Raw genomic sequence first — 24,057 nt, forward strand, 5'->3', positions numbered from 1 at the left:
GGTGTAAGGTTAGGTTGTGTCTCTGAGGTCTTTCTTCCTTCTTTAGGAAGGCCTGGATTGTTATATACTTCCCTCTTATGACCACCTTTGCTGTGTCCCAGAGCTTTTGGACTGTGGTGTTATCATTTTCATTGGCTTCCATGTACTTTTCATTCCATTCATTATTTAGTAGGATCTTCTTTCATCTCCAAGTATTAGTGGTCTTTGCAAATTTTTTCTTGTGGTTGATTTTGAGTTTCATAGCGTTGTGATCTGAAAATATGCATGGTATGATCTTGATATTTTTGTATTTGTTGAGGGCTGATTTGTGTGCTAGTATTATCTATTCTGGATAACATTCCATGTGCACTGCAGAGGAATGAATATTCCACTGCATTAGGATGAAATGTTCTGAATATATCTGTTAAGTCCATCTGGTCCAGTGTGTCATTCAAGACATTGTTTCCTTGTTGATTTTCTGTGTAGATGATCTGTCCATTGCTGTAAATGGGGTGTTGAAGTCCCCTACTATTATGGTATTATTGTAAACGAGTTTCTTTATGTTTGTGATTAATTGATATATATATTGGGGTGCTTTCACATTTGGAGCATAGATGTTTATAATTGTTAGGTCTTCTTGGTGGATAGACCCCTTAATTATGATATAATGCCCTTCTTCATCTCTTGTTACAGTCTTTATTTTATTTAAAGTCTAGTTTGTCTGATATAAGTATGGGTACTCCGGTGACCATTAGCATGATAGATGGTTCTCCATCCCCTTACTTTCAATCTGAAGGTGTCTTTAGGTCTAAAATGGGTCTCTTGTAAACAGCATACAGATGGGTCTTGTTTTCTTAACCATTCTGTTACCCTTTGTGTTTTGATTGGAACATTTAGTCCATTGACATTTAAAGTGAGTATTGAAAGATATGAATTTATTGCCAGTATGTTGCCTGTAGAGTTGGATTTCTGGTGGTATTCTCTGATCCTTTATAGTCTCTGCTGCTTTTGGTCATTTTTGTTCTGTTTCATCTTTTCTCCCCTCAGAGAGTCCCCTTTAAAATTTCTTGCAGGGCCAGTTTAGTGGTCATGAACTCCTTTACTTTTTGTTTGTCTGGGAAACTTTTTTATCTTTCCTATTTTGAATGACAGCCTTGCTGGATAAAGAATTCTTGGCTGCATATTTCTCCAATTCAGCACATTGAATATATCCTGCCACTTCTTTCTGGCCTGCCAAGTTTCTGTGGATAGGTCTGCTGCAAACCTTATCTGTCTTCCCTTTTGGTTAAGGACTGTTTTTCCCTTGCTGCTTTCATGATTCTCTCCTTTCCTGAGTATTTTGTGAATTTGACTATGATATGCCTTGTTGATGGTCAGTTTTTGTTGAATCTAATGAGAGTTCTCTGTGTTTCCTGGATTTTCATGTCTGTGACTTTCCCCAGTTTAGTAAAGTTTTCTGCTATGATTTGCTCACATAAACCTTCTACCCCCTTTTGTTTCTCTTCACCTTCTGGGACACCTATGATTCAGATGTTACTCCTATTTAATGAGTCACTGAGTTCTCTAATTCTTATATTGTGTTCTTTTGCCTTAGTTTCCCTCTTTTTTTTCTACTTCAGTATTCTCCATACGTTTGTCCTCTATATCACTGATTCTCTGCTCTGCTTCATCCATCCTTGCCACCTGGCATCCATTCAAGATTGCATCTCAGTTATAGCATTCTAAATTTCATCCTGACTAGATGTTACTTTTTATCTCCACAGAAAGGGATTCTGTGTTTTCAACTCAGCTAGTATTATTATCATAATTCTAAATTCTGGTTCAGACATCTTTCTTGTATCTGTGTTAAGGCTCTGGCTGTCATTTCTTCCCGTTCTTTTTTTTGGGGTGAATTCCTTTGTCTTGTCATTTTGGAGGAAGAAATAGAATAAAATAAAAAATTAAAATTAAAAACAACACAAAAAAAATCAAATAAAGGATGCTAGATCCTAGGTGTGTTTTGGTCTGGTTGTTGAAAGACATTTGATAGAATTGAGAAAAAAGGGAAACAAAAAAGAAAATGTTTGAAAATTTTAAAAAAATTAATAAATAGCGTAAAATGAAATGATGAAAGTAAAATAGAATAAAAATTTACAAAAAAGTAAAAAATATAGAAAAAATTCGTTTTTATAAGAACAGAAAATAAAAATAATTTTTTCTCTTTGTATTCATGAAAAAGAAAAGAAAAAAAAAATTGAATAGATGGACCAGTGAACAGAATGGAGTACGATTGGAATTACATTCAGTTTTCCTTAGAAGTCAAACTATGAAGCACTCTATAGTCTATAAACTAAGCAGGCAGAGAGATTTGTGGTATTCCTCTAGACTGTGGTTGGCACAGTTGGACAGGGCTTGTGTAGCTGGTCCATTCTCCACTAAATGGTGCTGCTTAGTTTACTGGAGTGGATTGTTTTGGTGCATGTATTTTTGTATATGCATGCTTGGGAGAGGTGAAAATGGCATCACCCAGCTACCTTGTCTCTGGTATCGGAATTCTGTGTTCTCCCCGACTGGCAGTCAAGCACCTCTCCTTTTTCTCCAGCTTCTATCCACTCCCTGCTTCTACACCATCTGCTACCAAGCCATCAGCCTGCCAGGCAGTACCTCCCTCCCAAGTTTTATCTCAGATAGGGCTGTGTTTCCAAACCCGTCACTTCTGAGAGCCCTGTGGCTTTGACCCACTCAGACACTCTGTGGGACTGTCTCTCTGAGCAATGGCCAGGTTCTGTCCTGCCCCCAGAAACAGTCACTCAGCCACGCTGCTGCAAATGCCCAGAGCCTGTGGCTGGATGCCAGCCCACGCCCAAAAAAGTCTGTGCAATCGTGTAGCAGCAGTGTTTCAGGGATTATGGTAAATTGCAACACACATCTGGCGCCAAGCTTCACCACCCCGTAACATCCTTGTTCCAACACTAGCAAATGTGGCTGTTCGCTGGAGTCCGTGGGCACCTTTGCCTCTGTGGAGGCTGCACAGCCTCGGAACCACCTCTCCCCATGTGGCCTGAGGACCCCTCAGACCTTGCTGTCTGCTCCTCAGGATTCACCCTTCCCAACAGTGCTCCACCAGGTATTGAGCTGCAGAGTTTCAGACTCTGCACTCCCCTGTTCAGAGAATCTTAGGGGTATCCAAACCCTCTCCTTTCTCCTTTTTTCTTTCTCCCTTTCTTGTTAAGTCACTTATGGGTGTTTGCACTCTTTCTCTTCAGCTGCTTTTGGCGGGGGGGTGCTTTTCCTATACTCTGCCCTCCTAGCTCTGTCCTCTCTCTGCAAGCAAAAACAGCTCCCTACCCTCTGCAACTTCTCTCCCCAAGTTCACCTCTCTGTGCTGCATCTGCTGAGTTCTGTGGTTCAGGTTATGAAAATTGCTGTGTTAATCCTCAGATGAATTTTCTAGGTGTGAAAGATGTGTTGGTGTTGATATAGCTGCATTTCAGGGGCCAGAGATGCAAAAAACTTCCATGCTGCTCCGCCATCTTGGGCCCCTCCCCCTGAAGATGACATGCTTTAAATCACTTAAGTATCCAAAGGAATTCTGCAACTCATTTTTAGCTCATTCCATGGGTAAGAACAAAAATAGGGTTCATGGGCAATTTTGGAAGCACTTGTGAAGGATATCTAGGTGACTCCTGGTGATGTTTGACTCTCTTTAGTACTTCAGGATAGAAATTAAGGGCCTGTGAGTATATACAGTCATAAATTTTCTTATGCTTTATTTGGGACTCTTGACAAGTTCTCCTAGTATTTCATGGAAATCTGTGAAAAGAGTAAGTAAACATATTAAGGAGAAAATTATCAAAAAATGAATTTCAACAGAGGATGTTTAGGTATTGTATACTTTCCTACCATAGCTAGGCAGGTTAAATCTTTTGTTTTTATTGAGAAATAATTGACATACAACATGTTGGTTTTCTGATGTACAACATAATGATTCAGTATTTGTATATAATGATTAAATATTTGTATTTATTGTGAAATGATCACCACAGTAAGTCTAGTGCCACACATAGTTACAAATCGTTTTTCTTGTGATGCAAACTTCTAAGATCTATTCTCTTAGAACTTTCATATATAATACAGTATTATTAAGTATGGTGACCATGCTATACACTACGTCTGCAGGACTTATTTTATAACCAGAAGTTTCTACCTTTTAACCCTCTTCACCCAATTTCCCCACTTGTCACTACCCTCCTCTGACAGCCACCAATTCATTTTATCAAGAGTTTGGTTTTGTTTGTTTTAATTCCACATACAAGTGAAATTATACAGTATTTATCTTTCTCTATCTGCCTTATTTCACTTAGCACAACACTCTCAAAGTCAACCTATGTCATTACAAATGGCAAGATTTTCTTCTTTTTGTTGCCTGAATAATAGTCCATTACTTGTAATGTTCCATTATTGTATGTGTACCACATTTTCTTAATCTATTTATCCATTAGTGGACACCTAGATTGTTTTCATGTCTTGGGTATTGTAATGAACACAGGCATAGTTTTTCTAGTCAGTATGTGGCCTTTTCATTTTGTAGATGGTTTCCTTTGTTGTATAGAAGCATGTGGCTATCCAGTTTTCCCAATGCTATTTACTGAAGGGGTACCTGGGTGGCTCAGTTGATTGAGCATCTGACTCTTGATTTTGGCTCAGGTCATGATCTCATGGCTTATGGAATCAAGTCCCGTGTCAGGCTCTGTGATGACAGCATGGAGCCTGCTTGGGATTTTCTCTCTTTCTCTCTGCCCCTCCTGTGCTCATGCATGCACATGCTCTCTTTCTCTCTCTCAAATAAATAAACATTTTTGTTTATTTTAAGTGTTTATTTTTGAGAGACAGCATGAACAGTGGAGGGGCAGAGAGGGACAAAGGATCTGAAGCAGGCTCTGCGCTGGCTGCAGAGAGCCTGATGTGTGGCTTGAACCCACAAACTGTGAGATCATGACCTGAGTCAAAGTCAGATGCTTATTAACCAACTCAGCCACCCAGGTGCCCTTAAATAAAAATTTTTTTTAAATACCATTTATTGAAGAGATTGTTCTTTGCTCATTCTATACTCTTTACTCCTTTGTTGTACACTAATGGACCAAATTTGTATAATTTCATTTCTGGGCTCTGTTGACCTATGTGTCTGTTTTTACATCAATACCATAGTGTTGTGATTACTATAGCTTTATAATGTAGTTTGAAATTCAGAAACATGATACTAATTTTGTTCTTTTTCAAGATTGCTTTGGCTATTTGAAGTCTTTTGTGGTTCCATAAAAATTTAAAGATTGATTTCTGTGAAAAATGCCATTGAAATTTTGATAGGGATTTCACTGAATCCGTAGATTGCCTTGAGTAGTATGGACATTTTAACAATATTAATTCTTTCAATCCAGGAGCTTGGAATATTTTCTCATTTATGTCTTCTTCAATTTCTTTCATCAGTTTATTTCACCATGGTTACAGTTTTCAGTGTATAGGCCTTTGACTTCCTTAGTTTATTCCTAGGTATTTTTTGTTTTTCTTTTTTGATATAATTGTAAATGGCATTGTATTCTTAGTGTCTCTGACAGTTTGTTATTAGTGTATAGAAACAGCATAAATTTTCATATAATTTTGTGTCCAGCAACTCTACTGAATTTGTTTAATAGTTCTAACAGGTTTTTGTTGTTGTTGAGTCTATAGGGTTTTCTATATATACTATCATGTAATCTGCAAGTACTGGCAGTTTTACTTCGTCCTTTCTGATCTGACTGCCTTGTCTTTACCCTGCCAAATTGCTCTTGCTAGGACTTGTAATACTATGTTGAATAGAATTGCCAAGAGTGGGCATCTTTATTTTGTTCTTGATTTTAGAGGAAAAACGTTCATCTTTTCACTGTTATATTAGCTGTGGGGCTTGTCAGATACAGCTTTTATTATGTTGAGGCATCTTAATTTGATGCCCACTTTATTGAGAGTTTTTACCATAAACAGGTGTTGAATTTTGTTACATGCCTTTTCTGCATTGAGGTAATCATATGATTTTTATTCTTCATTTAGTTAATCTAGTATATCATATTGATTTGTGGATGTTGAACCATCCTTGCATCCCTGGAATAAATCCTACTTGATTGTGGTATATGATGCCTTTAATGTATTGTTGAATTGGGTTTGCTAATATTTTGTTGAGGACTTTTGTATGTATGTATGTTCATTAGGGATATTGGCCTATAATTTTCTTGTGTCCTTATCTGGTTTTGGTATCAGGGTAATGCTGGCCTCATAAAATGAGTTTGAAAGACTTTCCCTTCAGGGCACCTGTGTGACTCAGTCAGTTAAACATCTGACTTCAGCTCAGGACATGATTTCACAGTTAGTGAATCAGAGCCCCATATTGGTCTCTCTGTCGGTACTGAGCCTGCTTTGGATCCTCTGTCTCCCTCTCTCTGTCCCAACCCCCCCCCCCCACACACACACACATACACAATAAATACACTTTAAAAAAAAAAAAGACTTCCCCTTTAATTTTGGGGGGGGAGCTTGAAAAGGATTAGTATTAATTCTTTAAATGTGAAGCGATCTGGTCTTAGATTTTGTTTGTTTGAAGGGTTTTGATTACTTAGTGTCCTCACTAGTAATTATTCTGTTCAGATTTTCTGTTTCATCATCATTTAGTCTTGGAGGATTATGTTTTTAGAAATTTATACATTTCTTCCAGGTTGTCCATGTCATTGACATATAATTGCTTATAGTAGACTCTTATCTTCCTTTGTATTGCTGTGGTATAAGTTGTATATCTTTCATTTATGATTCTGATTATTTGAGTCTTCTTTCTCTTGGTGAGTCTAATCAAAGGTTTGTCTATTTCCTTTATCTTTACAAAAAAAAAAAATCAGCTTTTAGTTTCACTGATCTTTTCTAATGTCTTTTAGGACTCTTTCTTTTTTTTAAGTTTGTTTATTTTGAGAAAGAGTGAGTGTGAGTGGGAAAGGGGCAGAGAAATATGGAGAGAGAGAAACCCAAGCAGACTCCACACTCAGCACAGAGCCCAACATGGGGCTTGAACCCACGAACCATGATATCATGACCTGAGCTGAAATCAAGAGTTGGATGCTTAATCCACCCAGCCACCCAGGTGCCCCTAAAAATCTATTTCTACTCTGGTCTTTGTTTCTTCCTTCTGTAAGCCTTGGGCTTTGTTCTTTTTCTGGTTCCTTGAGGTATATACAGTTAGGTTTTGTGAGATCTTTCTTGTTTTTTGTGTGTGCATTTATCACTGTGAACTTTCCTCCTGAACTGCTTTTTCTGCATCCTATACATTTTGGTACATTTCCATTTTCATTTGTCTCAAGATATTTTTTACTTTTTGATTTCTTGTTTGAGCCATCGGTTGTTCAGTAGTAGAATGTTGTTTAATCTCCATATTTGTGAATTTTCCAGTTTTATTCTTGTAATTGATTCCTGGTTTCATAATGCTGTGGTCAAGAATGATGCTCGATAAATTTCAATCTTTTTAAATTTATGCAGACTTGTTTTGTGGCATAGCACATGATCTATACTAGATGATGTGGCACGTTAACTCTTAGAAGGGCCATCTAGACTTGAATTGTCCAATGTCTGATATGGTAGCCACTATCCACATATGGTTATTGAAACCTTGAAGTGTGGCTACTGCAACTGAAGAACTAAGTTTTAATCCTTATTTAATTAAATTTCAAAATTTGAAAATTAAATTTCAAAAATGTTCACTTTTTGGAACATTTAAGTATGTTTGGAACAGCTTGATTGTGCATATCTACTTTTTCAGCTGTATGTTTCATGAAATGCAGTTGCAAATCAATTGTTTCCTATCAGTTTAGCATTTGAATTGAGATATGCTATAAATATATAATAAACACCAATTTGGACTTACAAAAAATACAAAATTATCTTCAAACTTTTACACTGAGTGTATGTTGAAATAATAATGCTTTGAGTATATTTGGATAAATACTAAATTTTACACTTTTTAAACTTGTTAATGTATTAGAATATTTTTAAAAATTTTAATTCCAGTGTAGTTAACACAGTGTTATATTACTTTCAGGTGTGCAAAAAGTGATTTCAACAATTGCATACATTACTCATTGCTCATAACGATAAGTGTACTCTTAATCCCTCTCACTTCTTTCACCTATCCTCCCACCTACCTCCCCCCTAGTAACCATCAATTTGTATTCTACAATTAAGAGTCTGTTTTTTGGTTTGTCTTTTTTGTTTTGTTTCCTAAATTCCACATGAGTGAAATAATATGCTATTTGTCTTTCTCTGAATAGCTAATTTCACTTAGCTAGATGCTAAGTGATCCATCAATGTTGTTGCAACTGGTAAGATTTCGTTCCTTTTTGTGGCTGAGTAATATTCCATTGTATATATATACTACCTCTTTATCCACTCATCTATCAATGGACATTTGGGTTGCTTCCATAACTTGGCTATTGTAAATAATGCTACAATAAAAATAGGGGTGTATATATCTTTTGGAATCAGTGTTTCATATTCTTTGGATAAATACCCAGTAATGGAATAGGGTAGTTCTATTTTTTATTTTTTGAGGACTCCTCATACTGTTTTCCACAGTGGTTGCACCAGTTTGCATGTCCACCAACAACAGTGCACAAGGGTCTGTTTTTTTCCACATCCTTGCCAACACTTGTTTCTTGTGTGTTTGATTATAGCCCTTCTGACAGGTGTGAGGTGATCTCATTGTGGTTTTGATTTTCATTTCCCTAATGAGTAATGTTGAGCATCTGTTCATGCATCTTTTGGCCATCTGTCTGTCTTTGGAGAAATGGCCTTTTCATGTCTTCTGCCCATTTTTAAATTGGATTATTTGTGGGTTTTTGGTGTTAAGTTCTTTATATATTTTAGATACTGTTTATCCAATATGACATTTGCAAATATCTTCTTCCATTCAGTAGGTTGTGTTTTAGTTCTTTTTATTGTTTCTTTTGCTGTGCAGAAGCTTTTTATTTTGATGTAGTCCCAATAGTTTATTTTTGCTTTTGTTTCCCTTGCCTCAGGAGACATATCTAGAAAAATGTTGCTATGGCTGATGTTAGAGAAATCACTGCCTCTCCTCTCTTCAAGGATTTTTATGGTTTCAAGACTCACATCTAAATCTTTAATCCATTTTGAGTTTATTTTTGTGTATAGTCTAAGAAAGTAGTTCACTTTTCCTAACACCATTTGTTGAAGAGAATGTCTTTTTTCCCAGTGCATATTCTTGCCTCCTTTGTCAAAGATTTGTTTTTGTCAAAGATTAATCATGGGTTTATTTCTGGGCTCTGTATTCTGTTCCATTGATCAATGTGTCTATTTTTGTGCCAGTACCATTCTGTTTTGGTTACTGTAGCTTTGTAGTATATCTTGAAATCTGGGATTGTGATACCTCCAGTTTCATTCTTGTCCAATATTGCTTTGGGAATTTGGGGTCTTTTGTGGTTCTGTACAAATTTTAAGATTATTTCTTCTAGCTCTGTGAAAAATGCTATAGATATTTTGATAGGGATTGCATTAAATCAGTAGATTGTTTTGGGTAGTGTGGACATTTTAACAATATTTGTTCTTCCAACCCATGAGTATGAAATACCTTTACATTTGTTTGTGTCATCTTCAGTTTCTTTCATCAATAGTTTATACTTCTTAGAGTACAGGTCTTTCACCTCCTTGGTTAAGTTTATTCTTATGTGTCTTACTGTTTTTGGTGCAATTATAAATGGGATTGTTTTCTTAATTTCTCTTTCTGCTACTACATTATTAGCATATAGAAATGCAATGGATTTATGTAAGTTGATTTTTTTTTTTTTTTTGTAACCCTGTGACCTCACTGAATTCATTTATCAGTTCTAGTAGTTTTTTTGGTGGAATGTTTGGGTTTTCTATATATAGTATCATGTAATCTACAAACAGCTAAAGTTTTACTTCTTCCTTACCAATTGGGATGCCTTATATTTCTTTCTTTTGTGTGATTGCTGTGACTAGGACTTCCCACACTATGTTGAATAAAAGTGGTGAGAGCAGACATCCTCACCTTATTCCTGATCCTAGGGGAAAAGTTTCTATTTCATTTATATCTACTCTAATCTTCATCATTTCCTTCCTTCTGATGACTTTTAGACTTTAAAGCTTTTTCTAGCTCCTGTACGTGTCAGTTTAGGTTGCTTATTTCAGATGTTTCTTGCATCTTGAGGTAGGCCTATATTGCTAAAAACTTGCCTCTTAGAACAGCTTTTGCATATGGGGGGGATAGGGTAAGGGGCACTAAGGAAGACACTTGTTGGGATGAGCACTGGGTGTTATACTCGGGAGAATCACTGGAATCTACTCCTGAAATCATTATAGCACTATATGCTAACTAGTATGTGTATTAAAAAAAATTTTACATGTAAAAAAAATTAATTTGTAGAATAAAAAAAAAGAACAGCTTCTCCTGCATCCCAAACATGTTGGACCATTATGTTTTCATTTTCTTTTGTCTCAATGTATTTTTTGATTTCCTCTTTGATTTCTTGGTTGACACATTTGTTGTTTAGTAGCATGATATTTAACTTCCATGTATTTGTGTTGTTTCAGATTTTTTTTCTTGTGGTTGATGGCTAGTTTCATAGTGTTGTAGTCAGAAAAAGATGTATGGTATGACTTCTTTTTGAATTTCTTGAAACTTGTTTTGTGGCCTAACATGAAATCTATACTGGAGAGTGTTGTGTTCCACTTGAAAAGAATGTGTATTCTGTTTAATGATGGAATGTTCTGAATATACCTATTAGATCCATCTGGTGCTATGTGTCATTCAAAGCCACTGTTTTCTTGTTGATTTTTTGTTTAGGTGATCTATCCATTGGTGTAAGTGGGGTGTTCAAGTCCCCTACTATATTGTAATACTATTGATTATTTCCTTTATGTTTGTTATTAGCTGTTTTATGTATTTGGATACTCCCACGTTGGCTGCATAAATATTTACAGTTGTTCTATCTTGTTGGATTTTTCCCTTTATGATTATATAGTGTCCTTCTTTGTCTCTTGTTACAGTCTTTGTTTTAAAGTCTATTTTGTCTAATGTAAGTATTGCTCCCCTGGCTCTCCTTTTACTTCCATTTGCATGAGAACTGCTTTTCTGTTACTACACCTAATGCAAGGTTCAATCCCACAACCCTGGGGAACCCTCCTGAGCTGAAATCAAGAGTCAGACACTCAACTGATTTAGCCACTCAGGCACCCCTGCATGTATCTTTAGTATGAAATGAGTCTCTTGGAGACAGCATATAGATGGGTCTTGCTTTTTTGCATCCACTCCAAAACCCTATGTCTTTTGATTGAAGCATTTGGTCCTTTTATATTCAAAGTAATTATTGATAGGAATGGATTTATTGCTATTTTATTGCTTGTTTTATGTTTGCTTTGTAGTTCTTCCCTGTTCCTGTCTTCTCTTGCTCCCTTCTCTCAAGGTTTGCCAGCTTTCTTTAGTGACAGACTTTGGATTCTCTTCATTTTTTTACTTATCTATTACTGGTTTTTGATTTTTGGTTACTATTAGGTTTATATATAACATCTTCTATATATAGCTGTCTATACTAAAATGATGGTCCCTTAAGTTTGGACCCATTCTTCACTCCTGTCCTCCCCACCTATGTTTCAGGTATATGGTGTTATACCTTACATCCTTTTATTTTGTAAATCCCTTGACTGATTTTTATAGCTGTACTTAATTTTACTACTTCTGTGTTTCCTACTTTTCTTATTCCTACTTAGGATGTTTCTTTCCACTCAAAGAATCCTCTTTTAATATTTCTTATAGGGCTAGTTTTGTGGTGCTGAATTCCTTTAACTTTTGTTTGGGAAACTCTATCTCCTTATATTCTAAATGATAGCCTTGCAGGATAGAGTATTCTCTCTCTCTTTTAAGTATTTATCTATTTTGGGGGAGAGAGAGTGAAAGAAAGACAGCATGTGGGGAGGGGCAGAGAGAGGGAGACAGAATCACAAGCAGGCTCCGCACTGTCAGCGCAGAGCCCGACACAGGCCCTGACCTCATGAACCATGAGATCATCACCTCAACCAAAATCAAGAATCTGATGCTCAATGAGTCACCCCGACACCCCTAGATGGAGTATTCTTGATTGCAGATTGTTTTTTTCTTTCAGCACTTTGAATATATCATGTCTTCTCCCTTCTTGCTTACAAAGTTTCTGCTGAAGAATCAGCTGATAGCCTTGTGGGGTTTTCCCTTGTACGTAACTTTTTTTCTCCTGCTGCTTTTAAAACTATAGTTTGCCATTTTAATTTCTACATGTCTTGGAGTAGACCTCCTTGGATTGATTTTTGTTGGGAGCTTTCTGTGCCTCCTGGATCTGGATTTCTGGTTTCTTCCTCAGATTTTGGAAGTTTTCAGTCCCCCTTTTGTCCCTTGTTTTTCTGGGATCCCTATAATGTGAACGTTATTACCTTTGATGGTGTTGCTGACTTTCCTAAGTGTTGTTTCATTATTTATTTATTTATATTTTTGTCTCCTTTTCAGCTTGATTGTTTTCCATTACTCTTTCCTCCAGGTCACTAATCTCTTCTTGTGCTTCCTCTAGTCTACTATTTCTTCCACCTATTTTATTTTTAATTTCACTTTCTGAGTTTCTCATCTCTGATTGGTTCTTTTTTATGTTTTCTATCTCTTTCTTAATGGTCTCACCGAAGTCTCTTCCACTCTTGTCTGAAGTCCAGTGAGTATAATTATGACCAATACTTTAACTTCTCTATCAGGCATATTACCTATCTGTTTCACTTAGGTATCTTGCTGTGTATTTTTCCTGTTCTTTCATTTGGGACACATTCTTCTGTCTCCTCGTTTTGTCTAACTCTGTATGTCTGTGTCTGTGTGTTATGAAAGTCAGCTACACCTCTTACACTTGAAAGTAATGGCCTTTTGAAAAAGAGGTTCTATAGAGCCCTGCAACACAGTTGCTCCCTGTTCACCAGAACCTGGAGTTTCAGAGGTGTCTCTTATGTGTGTTGTGTGTGCCTTACTGTTGCCTTCAGCCCAGTCATCTGCAATGGCTCTCTTTGCCTGTTGTAGGTAGGATTTAGTCCCAATGCTCTTAATGAGCCAGTCTTTGGTTGCCTTGGGTTTGAGTTGACTCAGACCCAGCATTTGCCAGAGACACAGTAGCATAGGTGTTTTGCCCTGACAAGCTTTCTTTCTGTCTTTTTTTTTTTAATGTTTGTTTATTTTGAGAGAGGGAGAGGGTGGGGGAGAGTCAGAGAGAGAGAGAGAGGAAGACAGAATCTCAAGCAGGCTCTGTACTGTTAGCACAAGCCGAATGCGGGGCTCAATCTCATGAACAGTGAGTCAGTCGCTTAACCGACTGAGCCACCAAGGATCCCCACCATAACAAGCTTTCATTAGTGGCTGGGTACTGCAGCCAGACTAGATGTCTGCCCCCACCCTATTGCTGGGGCTGCATTTGAACTGGTGTGTGTGGTTATCTTTTTCTCTTCCCATGGTAGGGGTCACTTTGGAGTGGTGCTGGCCCCTTTCAGGGCTGCTTGCACACTGCCAGGCTTGTGGCATCACTTTGGATGGTCTCAGTGCCCAGGGAATATTTAAGGACTTGGACTCTGCTTTCCTGGTTTCTGAGTTCAGAGCCCTCTTATTTTTAATGTTTCAAGTGTTAAAAGTCCTGCTGATTGTAAGAACTTGTGAAATTTTGCCTCTATGGCTTTCAAAGCCAAATATTATGGAGCTTCATCTTCCTGGTGCCTAGGGTATCCATTTCTCTCTTCTCCCTGTGCTCAGCATCCTCCCTCCCACAGACAGTCCCACAGAGAGTCTGTTGGGTCTGTTTAGCTCCCCACCACCTCTAGCCCTTCCTACCCTCTTTGACATGGCCTCTTCTCTGTATTTAGCTGTGTAGAGGCTGCTCTGCCAGTCTTTGGTGATTTTCTGGGTTATTTACATTTATATGCTTGTTACCTAGTTGTATCCATGGAACAAGGTAAGCTTAAGATCCTCCTCCTCCACCTTCTTCCAGATATAATCCCTGTAGTGGAAAATTTTAAAGTATATATATTTCTGTTGGATTGCACTGATCTAGATCATGACACATCTCCCTTAAGAACAGCAGTCACAATCAGTTAATTATTAAGAAAGGAAAGACAAAGGCATGTCAGAGGGTTCCCAACAAATATGGCATTATCTTTCTTTGCCTCTTATTAATAATTTGTATATTTGGTTTATTTTCCCTATAGGACCAAAAATATCTTTATTTACAGTGACTAGTTTACTTATTTTTATATTCCTTGCAGATTCTCGTACTCTTAATATACAGTTGACCCTTGGGGCACCTGGGTGGCTCAGTTGGTTAAGCATCCAACATCAGCTCAGGTCATGATCTAGCAGTTCGTGAGTTCGAGCTCTGTGTCAGGCTCTGTGCTAACAGCTCAGAGCCTGGAGTCTGCTTCTGATTCTGTCTGTCTCTCTCTCTCTCTGCCTCTCCCCCACTCACACTCCGTCTCTGTCTCTCAAAAATGAATAAATGTTAAAAAATATATTTTTTTAAATATACAGTTGACCCTTGAACAACAGAGGTTTTGAACTCTGTGGGTCCCCTTATAGTTTTTGATACAGTTTGATACAGTTTTGATACAGTTTGATATAGTTTTGATACAGTTTGTACAGTTTTTTGATACAGTATAGTATTGTAAATATATTTTTATCTTCATTGTGATTTTCTCAATAACATTTTCTCTTCTAGCTTACTTTATGGTCAGGATGTAGTATGTAATACATATAACATAGAAAATATGTGTTAACTGACTGCTTATGTCAGTGGTTAAGGCCTCTAGTCAACAGTAGGCAATTAGTAGTTTTTTGGGGGAGTCAGAAGTTATACATGGACTTTTGACTATGCAGGCATCGGCACCCCTAATCCCCATGTTGTTCAAGGGTCAACTGTATATGTTTTACATTAAATTGAAATAATTGGTAAGTATGCTATTTTAATTTGGTCTTAGATGATTGAGTTTATCTGTTAATCATATTTTCATATTTTTTCTGACATCAGTTACCTTTAACTTAAGTTTAATAAAATTACAGGAAGTTCTTTAGAATCTTACTGTGATCTATTACTATATCAAAAATTATTGTTTTCCTTCCAAAATGTTGACATCTGTAGACACAGACTGAATCAACTATTTGTTTTAGGATATAAAGATCAAGAATGCAGACTCTTGGAAAAGTTTAGGCAAACCAGTCAAAACATCAGGTGTACTAAAGTCCTCAGATGAGCTCTTCAACCAATTTAGAAAAGCAGCAATAGAAAAAGAAGTAAAAGCTCGAACACAGGAACTAATTCGGAAACATGTGGAACAAAATACAAAGGAACCAAAAGTATTGCAAGAAAATCAGAGGTCTGTAATTTACTGGATTATAACTTGGGAGATATGGACTTTTTTTTTTCCATTTATCAGTTCCTTTTTATTTATTCAAGTATTCATTCATATCTGCATGCATTGACTATGTATAGCAATCTCCATTCCCTATGATGGACATATAATTTTAAATATATTAAATTTCTTTTTTCTCAAGTGACCATGATTAAGCTATTTAGTAGAATACAGAGCAAATTATAACTGCAAAAAGCAAATTTTTATTGATTTTTTTAATTAACAAGTGGTATCTACTTTGAAGAGGATAGAACTTATCAAGTGATTAAACTATCAAAGATACTAATGTAACTAAATTAGAAAGACGTTGTTTTCCAGAAATGTCTTAATGTTTCCATTCTATGTGTAAGAACATAATACAGTTGTATATAACCTTGGTCACAGTTTCTATGTAAACTTCTCTTTGTTAATATAGATTGTCTTTGTAAAATTTGACATCAAAAGTTAAGCTTAAAAATGGCATCATAACAAAAACCAACATCACAACATGACAAGGGGAATCTAAAACATTGCTTTATATTTATACTTTAATGACATATCTTTGTAACGTAATAAAAACTTTTAAGGAACTTTTGAAACCCACTTTGAGCTATACTGTTTCTTTAAGGGACCTTGGCTGCATTCAACAATCTTTTTCAAATAAAATGCAAAACCAGTGCCTTGGAAAAGAGCAGAAAGAACATCAGCAGTCTTTGGAAACTCAAGATAAATACAAACTCTTGCTTCTCAAAGACCGTAATTTAGCAAGGGAGAAAGAGCAAGAGCGGAGAAGGAGAGAAGCAGTAAGTAAATTTTAGTTCATTAAATCTAAGGAAAGATTTAACAGAGTACTGTCTTTTACATGTTCAAAGATATATTCAGGGTGATTTTCCGTGACAGTGGAGTTACATCTTTAGTGAGGATCAAGTTTTAAAATCAGAGCCTAAAATAAAAATTTTATACTCGAAGATCTAGAATATAATCATAGAGTATTGTCTTAGAGCTACTAGACTGTGTGGTTCAAATACTAGTTCTCCCATTTTCTAGACTTTTGGGCTTGGCAATTTATTTAACCTCTCTGTACCTCAGTCTACTTGTCGGTAATAAATAATACCTATTCTAAAGATGGAATGAATTTACATGTAGTAAACACATAGGAAAGTGCCTGGCACATAAAGTGGTTCATTACTTACAGTTATTACTCTTGAAAAAATCAATAAACTATCTATAAATTGTGGCCCAGAGTTATGCCATCTGCATAACTGCCCCAGGTCAGTGTTTCTTTAGTTCAACACTAGAGGAAGAAGTTGACTTCTATTATATATCAACTATATCTTAATAAGATTGGAAAGAAAAAAACCTGACTTGCTTAGGAGTCTTAATATACAGAAAATGATGTTTTAAAAACTAGGATTTCTTCTTTCATCCATGGATTATTTTTTCATTTTTATTTTGTTTTGTTTTTTATTTTGAGAGGGGGCAGAGAGAGAGGGGGGGAGAGAAAGAATCCCAAGCAGGCACCATACTGCTGGCTCAGCACAGAGCCTGATGTGGGGCTCAGTCTGCAAACCATGAGATCATCACCTGTGTTGAAATCAAGAGTCGGATGCTTAACCCACAGAGCCACCCAGGTGCCCCTCAGCCATGGATTATTTATTTAGAAGTATATTAGTTTCCAAATATTTGGGAATTATCTGGCTAGTAATTTGTTATTAATTTCTAATTAAATTCCAGTGTAATCAGAGAATATATAATGTATTGGATCCATTGAGACTTTTTTTTTTAATTTTTATTTTGAGAGAGAGAGCATGAGTGGGGGAGGGGCAGAGGGAGATAGTAAAAATCCCAAGCAGGCTCCACTCTCAGCTCAGTGCAGAGTCCAACTTAGGGCTCAATCTCATAACCGATGCTTAACTGACTGCACCACTCAGGCGCCCCCATTGAGACTTTTTTAATGGTCCACATTATGGTCTACCTTGGTAAATATTCTGTGTGCACATGAGCAGAATGTATGTTCTGGTGCTGTTGGGTAGCCAAGTTGGTTGAGCATGTTGTTCAAGACTCCTATATTCTTGCTGATTTTCTGCCTGCTCATTTTACCAAATGTCCAGAGGGGGCATTGGCATCTATGATTGTATGATTTGCAGATTTGTCTTTTTATCTTTGTAATTCTATTTTATTTCACGTATTTTGAAGCTGCATTGTTAGGCACCTAACATTTAGGGTTTTTATGGCCTCTTGATTAATTGACCCCCTTTTCATTACAAAATGATTTACTTGATTCCTGATATTATTTACTCTGAAATATAACCACTTCAACTTTTGTATGACTAGTGTTGGCATGATTTAAAAAATGTTTTCATCCTTTTATTTTTAACCTACCTGTGTTTTTATATTTAAAGTGAGTTTCATGTAGGCAACATGTATTGAGATCTTTTTTTTTTAATCCAATCTCTGCCTTTTATAGGAGTGTGTAGATCAACTGCGTTCAGTATGATTATTGATATGATTAAGTTTGAGTGCAACATCTTGTTCTTTTCTGTTTGTCCATTCTTTTTATCTCCTTTTTTTCCTGAATTCTTTTAATCAAGCATTTTTATGATCCCATTTTATTTTCTTCATTGACTTATTATCACTAACACTTTGTTATTTGATGGTTGCTTTAGGATTTTAGTACATACATTAGCTTAGCACAGTGTTCCTGTGAGTTATGCTATACCACTTCACATTTGATAGAATAGCTTTACAACAGTGTACTTCCATTTCTACCTTCCCTGCTTTTATGCTAATATTTAAGCCATAAAATAATCTTTTTAAAAGTTTTAAATAAGTTAAAATTTTATGTTTACCTGTGTAGTTACCATTTCCAGTGCTCTTCGTTCATTTAGCTCCAGATTTCCAAATGATACAATTTTCCTTCTTCCTAAAGGACTTTTAACATTTCTGGTAGTGTAGGTCAGTTGGTAATGAATTCTTTCAGCTTCTGTGTATCTGAAAATATCTTTATTTGGCCTTTTTATATCAGTAATAGACTTTATATTTTAGAGCATTTTAGATTCACAGCCAAGTTGAGCTTAAAATACAATGAGTTTCCACATACTCCTCCCCTCCTCCCATCAACACAAAACTTCACCATCAGCACCCCACAGTCCATGAACCAACATTAACACATCACTGTCAACCTCGGTTTATCAAGCAAAATCCATAGTTTACTTCAACATTCACCCTTAGTGTTGTACTTTTTATGGGTTTGACAAATGTATGATGACATAGATCAACAATTACAGTACCATCAGATTAATTTCCCTTTCTGGGGTGCCTGGGTGGCTTAGTCAGTTAAGCATCTGACTTTTGATCTCAGCTCAGGTCTTGATCTCAGGGTTGTGAGTTCAAGCCCTGCATTGGGCTCCACGCTGGGGGTGTAGCCTACTAAAAAATAAGAGTAATTTCCCTTTCTTAAAAGTCACCTGGGGGTGCTTGGGTAGCTCAGTCGGTTGAGTGTCTGACTTCGGCACAGATCATGATCTCACAGTTCGTGAGTTCAAACCCCACATAGGGCTTGCTGCTGTCAGCATGGAGCCTACATTGGATCCTCTGTCCCCTTCTCTCTCTGCCCCTACCCTACTTGTGCTCTCTCAAAAATAAATAAAACATTTTTTAAGTCTGTTTTTCTTTAAAAAAAAATTGCTTGTGTGCGTTCTACTCATGCCTTCCAACCACTGATCTGTTTATCTCCATAGTTTTGCCTTTTCCAGAATGTCATATAGTTGGAATCATATAATATGTAGCTGCTTCAGATTGGTTTCTTTCATTTTAGTAATATGAATTTAAGGTTCCTCTGTGTCTTTTTGTAGCTTAATAGCTTTTTTTTTCCCTTTGGCTGACTAAATACTTCCATTATATGGATGTACCACAGTTTATCCATTCATCTATTGACAGACATATTGGTTGTTTCCAGCTTACAGCATTTACAGTAAACCACTATAAATATTTGTGTGCAGGTTTTTGTGTGGATGTGTTTTAAACTGGCGTTTATTTTTTTAAATATGTTTTTGCTGGATATAGAATTCTAGATGGTTAGTGTTCTTTTCCCATTATTTATTTTTGAGAGAGAGAGAGAGAGACAGAGCGTGAGTGGGGGAGGGCCAGAGAGAGATGGAGACTAGAAACTGAAGCAGGCTTCAGGCTCTGAGCTGTCAGATACTTAACCAACTGAGCATGCAGCTCTTGATCTTGAGGTTGTGAGTTCAACCCTAAGTTACGTGTAGAGATTGCTTAAAAAATAAAACCTATTTTTAAAAAAAAGTGGTCTGGGTAAAGATTTTAAGAATTTATTTTTGGGGCGTCTGGGTGGCTCTGTTGGTTAAGCATCCAACTCTTGATTTTGGCTCAGGTCATGATCTCATAGTTGTGAGGTCGAGCCCCACAATTCTCTCTCCCTCCACCCCTCTCCTGCTCACATGCACGCTCTCTCTCAAAAAAAAATTCTTTTGTTCCTATGGCATATTTAAAGAAATATTTATAGTTTATAAGTCACATATATTATCCTTTTGGTAGCTAAATCATAATTCTAAATCTTCTCCCACATAGCCAATAAGAATACTGATTCTCATCAAGGAAGTTAACCAATTGATTGCAAATTGGCACATTTATCCATCACTCTGGGCTGTTACTATTTACTGATAAAAAAATTTTTTTTTTAATTTCATAGTTGGTATCATTTCAGATGCCAAAGACTAGTACCACATGGGCATTTATAGAAGGCTTCAAATATAGGAAACATTTATTTCCTTTGTCTTAATTTGCTTTTTGTTTACTTTATTTTTAATGGCTTTTTAGCATTTAATGAAAAACAGTGTGCTAAATGTTACATATGCAGTCTGATTCGATCTTCATAAATACCTACATTTGACAATATATAAAATAAACTTGGTTACAAAATTTGTCCTAGGTTACATAGTAAGTGGCAGAATCAAGGAAAGCCTGTAACTTTAATGTTAATAGTTTTCTCAAATAGTTAAGATATTGGTCTATTCAGAAAATAATTTTACGTGTCTTAGCACACTATGTTGATTACAGAGGTAGATGAAACAATATAATCTCAGTTCACATTCTTAATATTTTGCCAACATTGAGACTTTACTCTCTTAGTTGAAGAGAGAAGTTAAACTTGTTCTCAGTGTTATTGTAAGTTTTAAAACCTTTACTTATCACATGAGCAACATTTTTTTTTTTAATGGTTATTTATTTTTGAGAGAGAGACAGAGGGCAAGCAGGACAGGGGCAAAGAGAGAGGCAGACACAGAATCTGAAGCAGGCTCCAGGCTCTGAGCTGTCAGCACAGAGCCCGATGCGGGGCTTGAACTTACAGAGACCACAACAACATGACCTGAGCTGAAGTCAGATGCTCAACCGACTGAGCCACCCAGGTGCCCCAGATATGAGCAATATTTTAACAAAAATCAGATAGTATTTGAACAGAAATAGAAAACTGCATAAACTCATTATGTTAAATAGTGTTCATTTTGTATAATTTGTTTCAAATGTTGTGTAATCATTTTTATATAGTTATAATGAAGGCATACATTTTTTAAAAGTAACATTGAATTTTTTCCTTCTTTCTACAGATGGCTGGTACCATTGATATGACTCTTCAAAGCGATATTATGACAATGTTTGAAAACAACTTTGATTAAAACTTTTTAAATTAACCATCAGCTTAAAATGAATGATTTAAAAGATTAAAATGCATATGGTAAAATGATTGCTTTCAAACACCAGGATACCAATCTTATATTGTATTTTTGACTGCTCTAAAATGATTAAACAATTTTCACTATATTTTTTAATAGCTATATGTTCATTTTCTAAATGGTGTAATTTACAGGAAATTTTATAATTTTGAATCCCTAAAAATTGAATAAATTCCCAGATTTTATTTATTTTATAAATAATAGTCTGCTATGTATTATAGGCCTGTATAAGCAATGAAAATCCGAAAGAGCCCCTTGTTTAAAAATGAAAAAAATATATAAAGGTATATAAAAACCAGTTCCTGTTGAGTTTTTAACTTTTATAACAAGTATCTATCTGCCTTCAAAAACATTTAGAACCTCTAACAAATAATACTTGGTTTCTTTGAGCATCCGGTTACATAAAATTCTCTGCTGATTCTGTATGCAAAGTTGATAATGAAATCTAGCTTAAAGAAAATGTTACCTATGGTTTGGTTGATGTTAAATTTGAGCAAAATAATAGTAAATATGATGTAAGTTTCTATAGGAACTTATACATTTCTTAATGTGAATATGTGATAGCAATGAATGTTTACATTTTTACTTAACTATATAGTATTTATTTTAAATCTGTAAATTATTTTTGTTTCATCATCCTCAAGTTGCAATTATGTATCAATCATGTGTATCTGCTTCATATATTTTAACATTTTGCACTCTTGAAGTGTAAAATGATTCAGGCAGTATTAAGATACCATTTAAAGTAAAAATTCAAAGTTTGTGTGTATTGAGAGAAAGAGGAAAAGTTTTCTTGACTTCACTTGTTTTATAATCAATATAGTTTTTTGAAATACTTTAAACTACAGCCATTTTTTAAATTACGATCAACTAGTAGCTAAAATGGTGGTGACACCTTCAGGAAACAGCTAGAATTAAAGTGGTAATCCTATCCACTCAACTATAGCTATTTTTTAACCAAGAAATTAGTGTGTGTGTGTGTGTATATATATATACACTGAATAGTATGCATTGTTATTTTCGTAAAAGATCATCTGTAGATTAGATATATCTGTGTGTGTATTTTTTTTAAGGAAGATATATCAGATATATGTAGTGATTAGCAGAGAAAATATCAGCTTACTAACTAACTGATCCTTCCTATATTAGGCATTATTTTTTAGTAAAAGACTGTCGCTTTTTTTTAACTTCTTGTATGGAGTTTATTTCTGTTAATTTTACTCATGAAATACTGCATGTAACTTATTTGCCTTCAACTCAAGCCTAGTTTTGTGAGGACCCCATTTCTGTCCCCATCTCTTACTACTCTCCAACTTCTAAAACTGTTTCATATTGTTTTCTGGGATTCGGGATCAGTCCCGATATAATCAAGATTTTGCTTGTTTTTTCCCTCTTTTTCTTCTTGAGTTGTCTGGAAATGTGGTCCCAGGACCAGCTGCATTAGCATCATCTGAGAATGTTTTAGAAGTGCAAATTTTCAGACCTCAGAATTACTGAGTCAGAAACTCTGGGTGCAGGGTCCAATAATCCTTAGTTGAACGGTGATTCTAATACACATTAAAGTTGGAGAACCACTGCTCTGACTGAACATGGGCTCTCCCTTGCAAGCTCTCATTTAGTCCGTTTCTTCACTAGTGTTTTTCTTACCTTTGGGGTGCCACTTGCAGACCACCTTCCCCCCCACACCCTCGCAGTTCCTCCTTTTTATCCTCAGCTTTATGTTTGTCATGATCATCAGACTATACCACCCATAGTCATTTACCATCCCTGGTTCACTCCTTGTTTCCCAGAGATTTTAGTCTCTGTCTCAATATTTCTCTCTAACGGACACTTCTCAGTCCCTTGACCTCCCTGCTAATGATCAAAATAGCTAATTAACTTTAACCACTCCTTTGTCATTGCCAATAACTAAAATCTTTCCTTGATCTCAATTTCAAGCACGCTAGTTTCTTACTACTTCCTCATACCTTTTTTAGCTTACTCCAGATAACCCTTGACTCCAACAATTGTTAGACCTCACCATGACCTTAAAATCCATTAATCCTATAGATTTTCACAGTACCTCTCCCCTTCATACCCTCACTGCTTTCCTTATGCAAGTTTCTGTTCCTTATAATTTACTTTCATGTTGTATTCACTTGGCAAAACTCAAATCCTTATTAAATCTGACTGCCCGCTCTGCACCCATGAAGCTGTTTGTGGTTACAGAAACACATGGAACCATAACCAGTCTCACTTCAAATTCATGAGCATAAACTCGTTAGCCATAATGCTGCCCAGAAATCTTACTACCAATGTAGAGATAGTAAGAAACACTTTCCTCTCCACCCCAACTATTGAGAGATCAAAGATTTTTCAATCTTCTTTTGCTCATCCAAATATAGACATGTCAGGACATTGAGGGGGTTGTTTTTACAAAAACATGATCATTTACACATGTTACTTGACAGTTGGGTTTTTCTTAATGCATCATGAGCATCTGTCTAGGTCTTTAAATGGACATAGACTAATTCATTCTTTTTTAAAAGTATGTATTTCATTCCATAGAACAGACATATCATGGGGCGCCTGGATGGCTTGGTCGGTTAAGTGCCAGACTTCGGCTCAGGTCATGATCTCATGGTTCGTGGGTTCAAGTTCCACGTGGGGCTCTGTGTCGACAGCTCAGCCTGGAGCCTGCCTCAGATTCTGTGTCTCCCTCTCTCTCTACCCCTTCTTGGCTCGCTCTCTCTCTCTCAAAAGTAAATAAATGTTAAAATTTTTTTATTTTTTTTTAAAAGAACAGACATATCATGATTTATGTAATCCCCTACTGATTCAGTTGATTCCAGTCTTTTTCTACCATGAACAATGCTGAAGTAAATATACT

At 36.1% G+C, this 24,057-nt stretch overlaps 1 protein-coding gene across 6 annotated transcripts in view; it reads left to right on the plus strand.

Annotated features, from left to right (window-relative positions):
• The window catches only part of BRDT (bromodomain testis associated), a 79,182-nt gene extending 57,983 nt beyond the window's left edge, over window positions 1-21,199 (plus strand). For all 6 annotated transcript variants that reach the window (XM_027058614.2, XM_053214423.1, XM_015064428.3 and 3 more), the window contains 3 exons: window positions 15,215-15,420; window positions 16,064-16,238; window positions 21,063-21,199. In XM_027058614.2, the coding sequence (XP_026914415.1) occupies window positions 15,215-15,420; window positions 16,064-16,238; window positions 21,063-21,131 (450 nt within the window). In that variant the 3' untranslated portion in view covers window positions 21,132-21,199. The remainder of the gene's footprint in view (window positions 1-15,214; window positions 15,421-16,063; window positions 16,239-21,062) is intronic.
• The last annotated feature ends 2,858 nt before the right edge of the window (window positions 21,200-24,057 follow it).

This window comes from Acinonyx jubatus, chromosome C1 (genome assembly GCF_027475565.1).
Source record: "Acinonyx jubatus isolate Ajub_Pintada_27869175 chromosome C1, VMU_Ajub_asm_v1.0, whole genome shotgun sequence".
Classification (NCBI taxonomy): Eukaryota; Metazoa; Chordata; class Mammalia; order Carnivora; family Felidae; genus Acinonyx; species Acinonyx jubatus.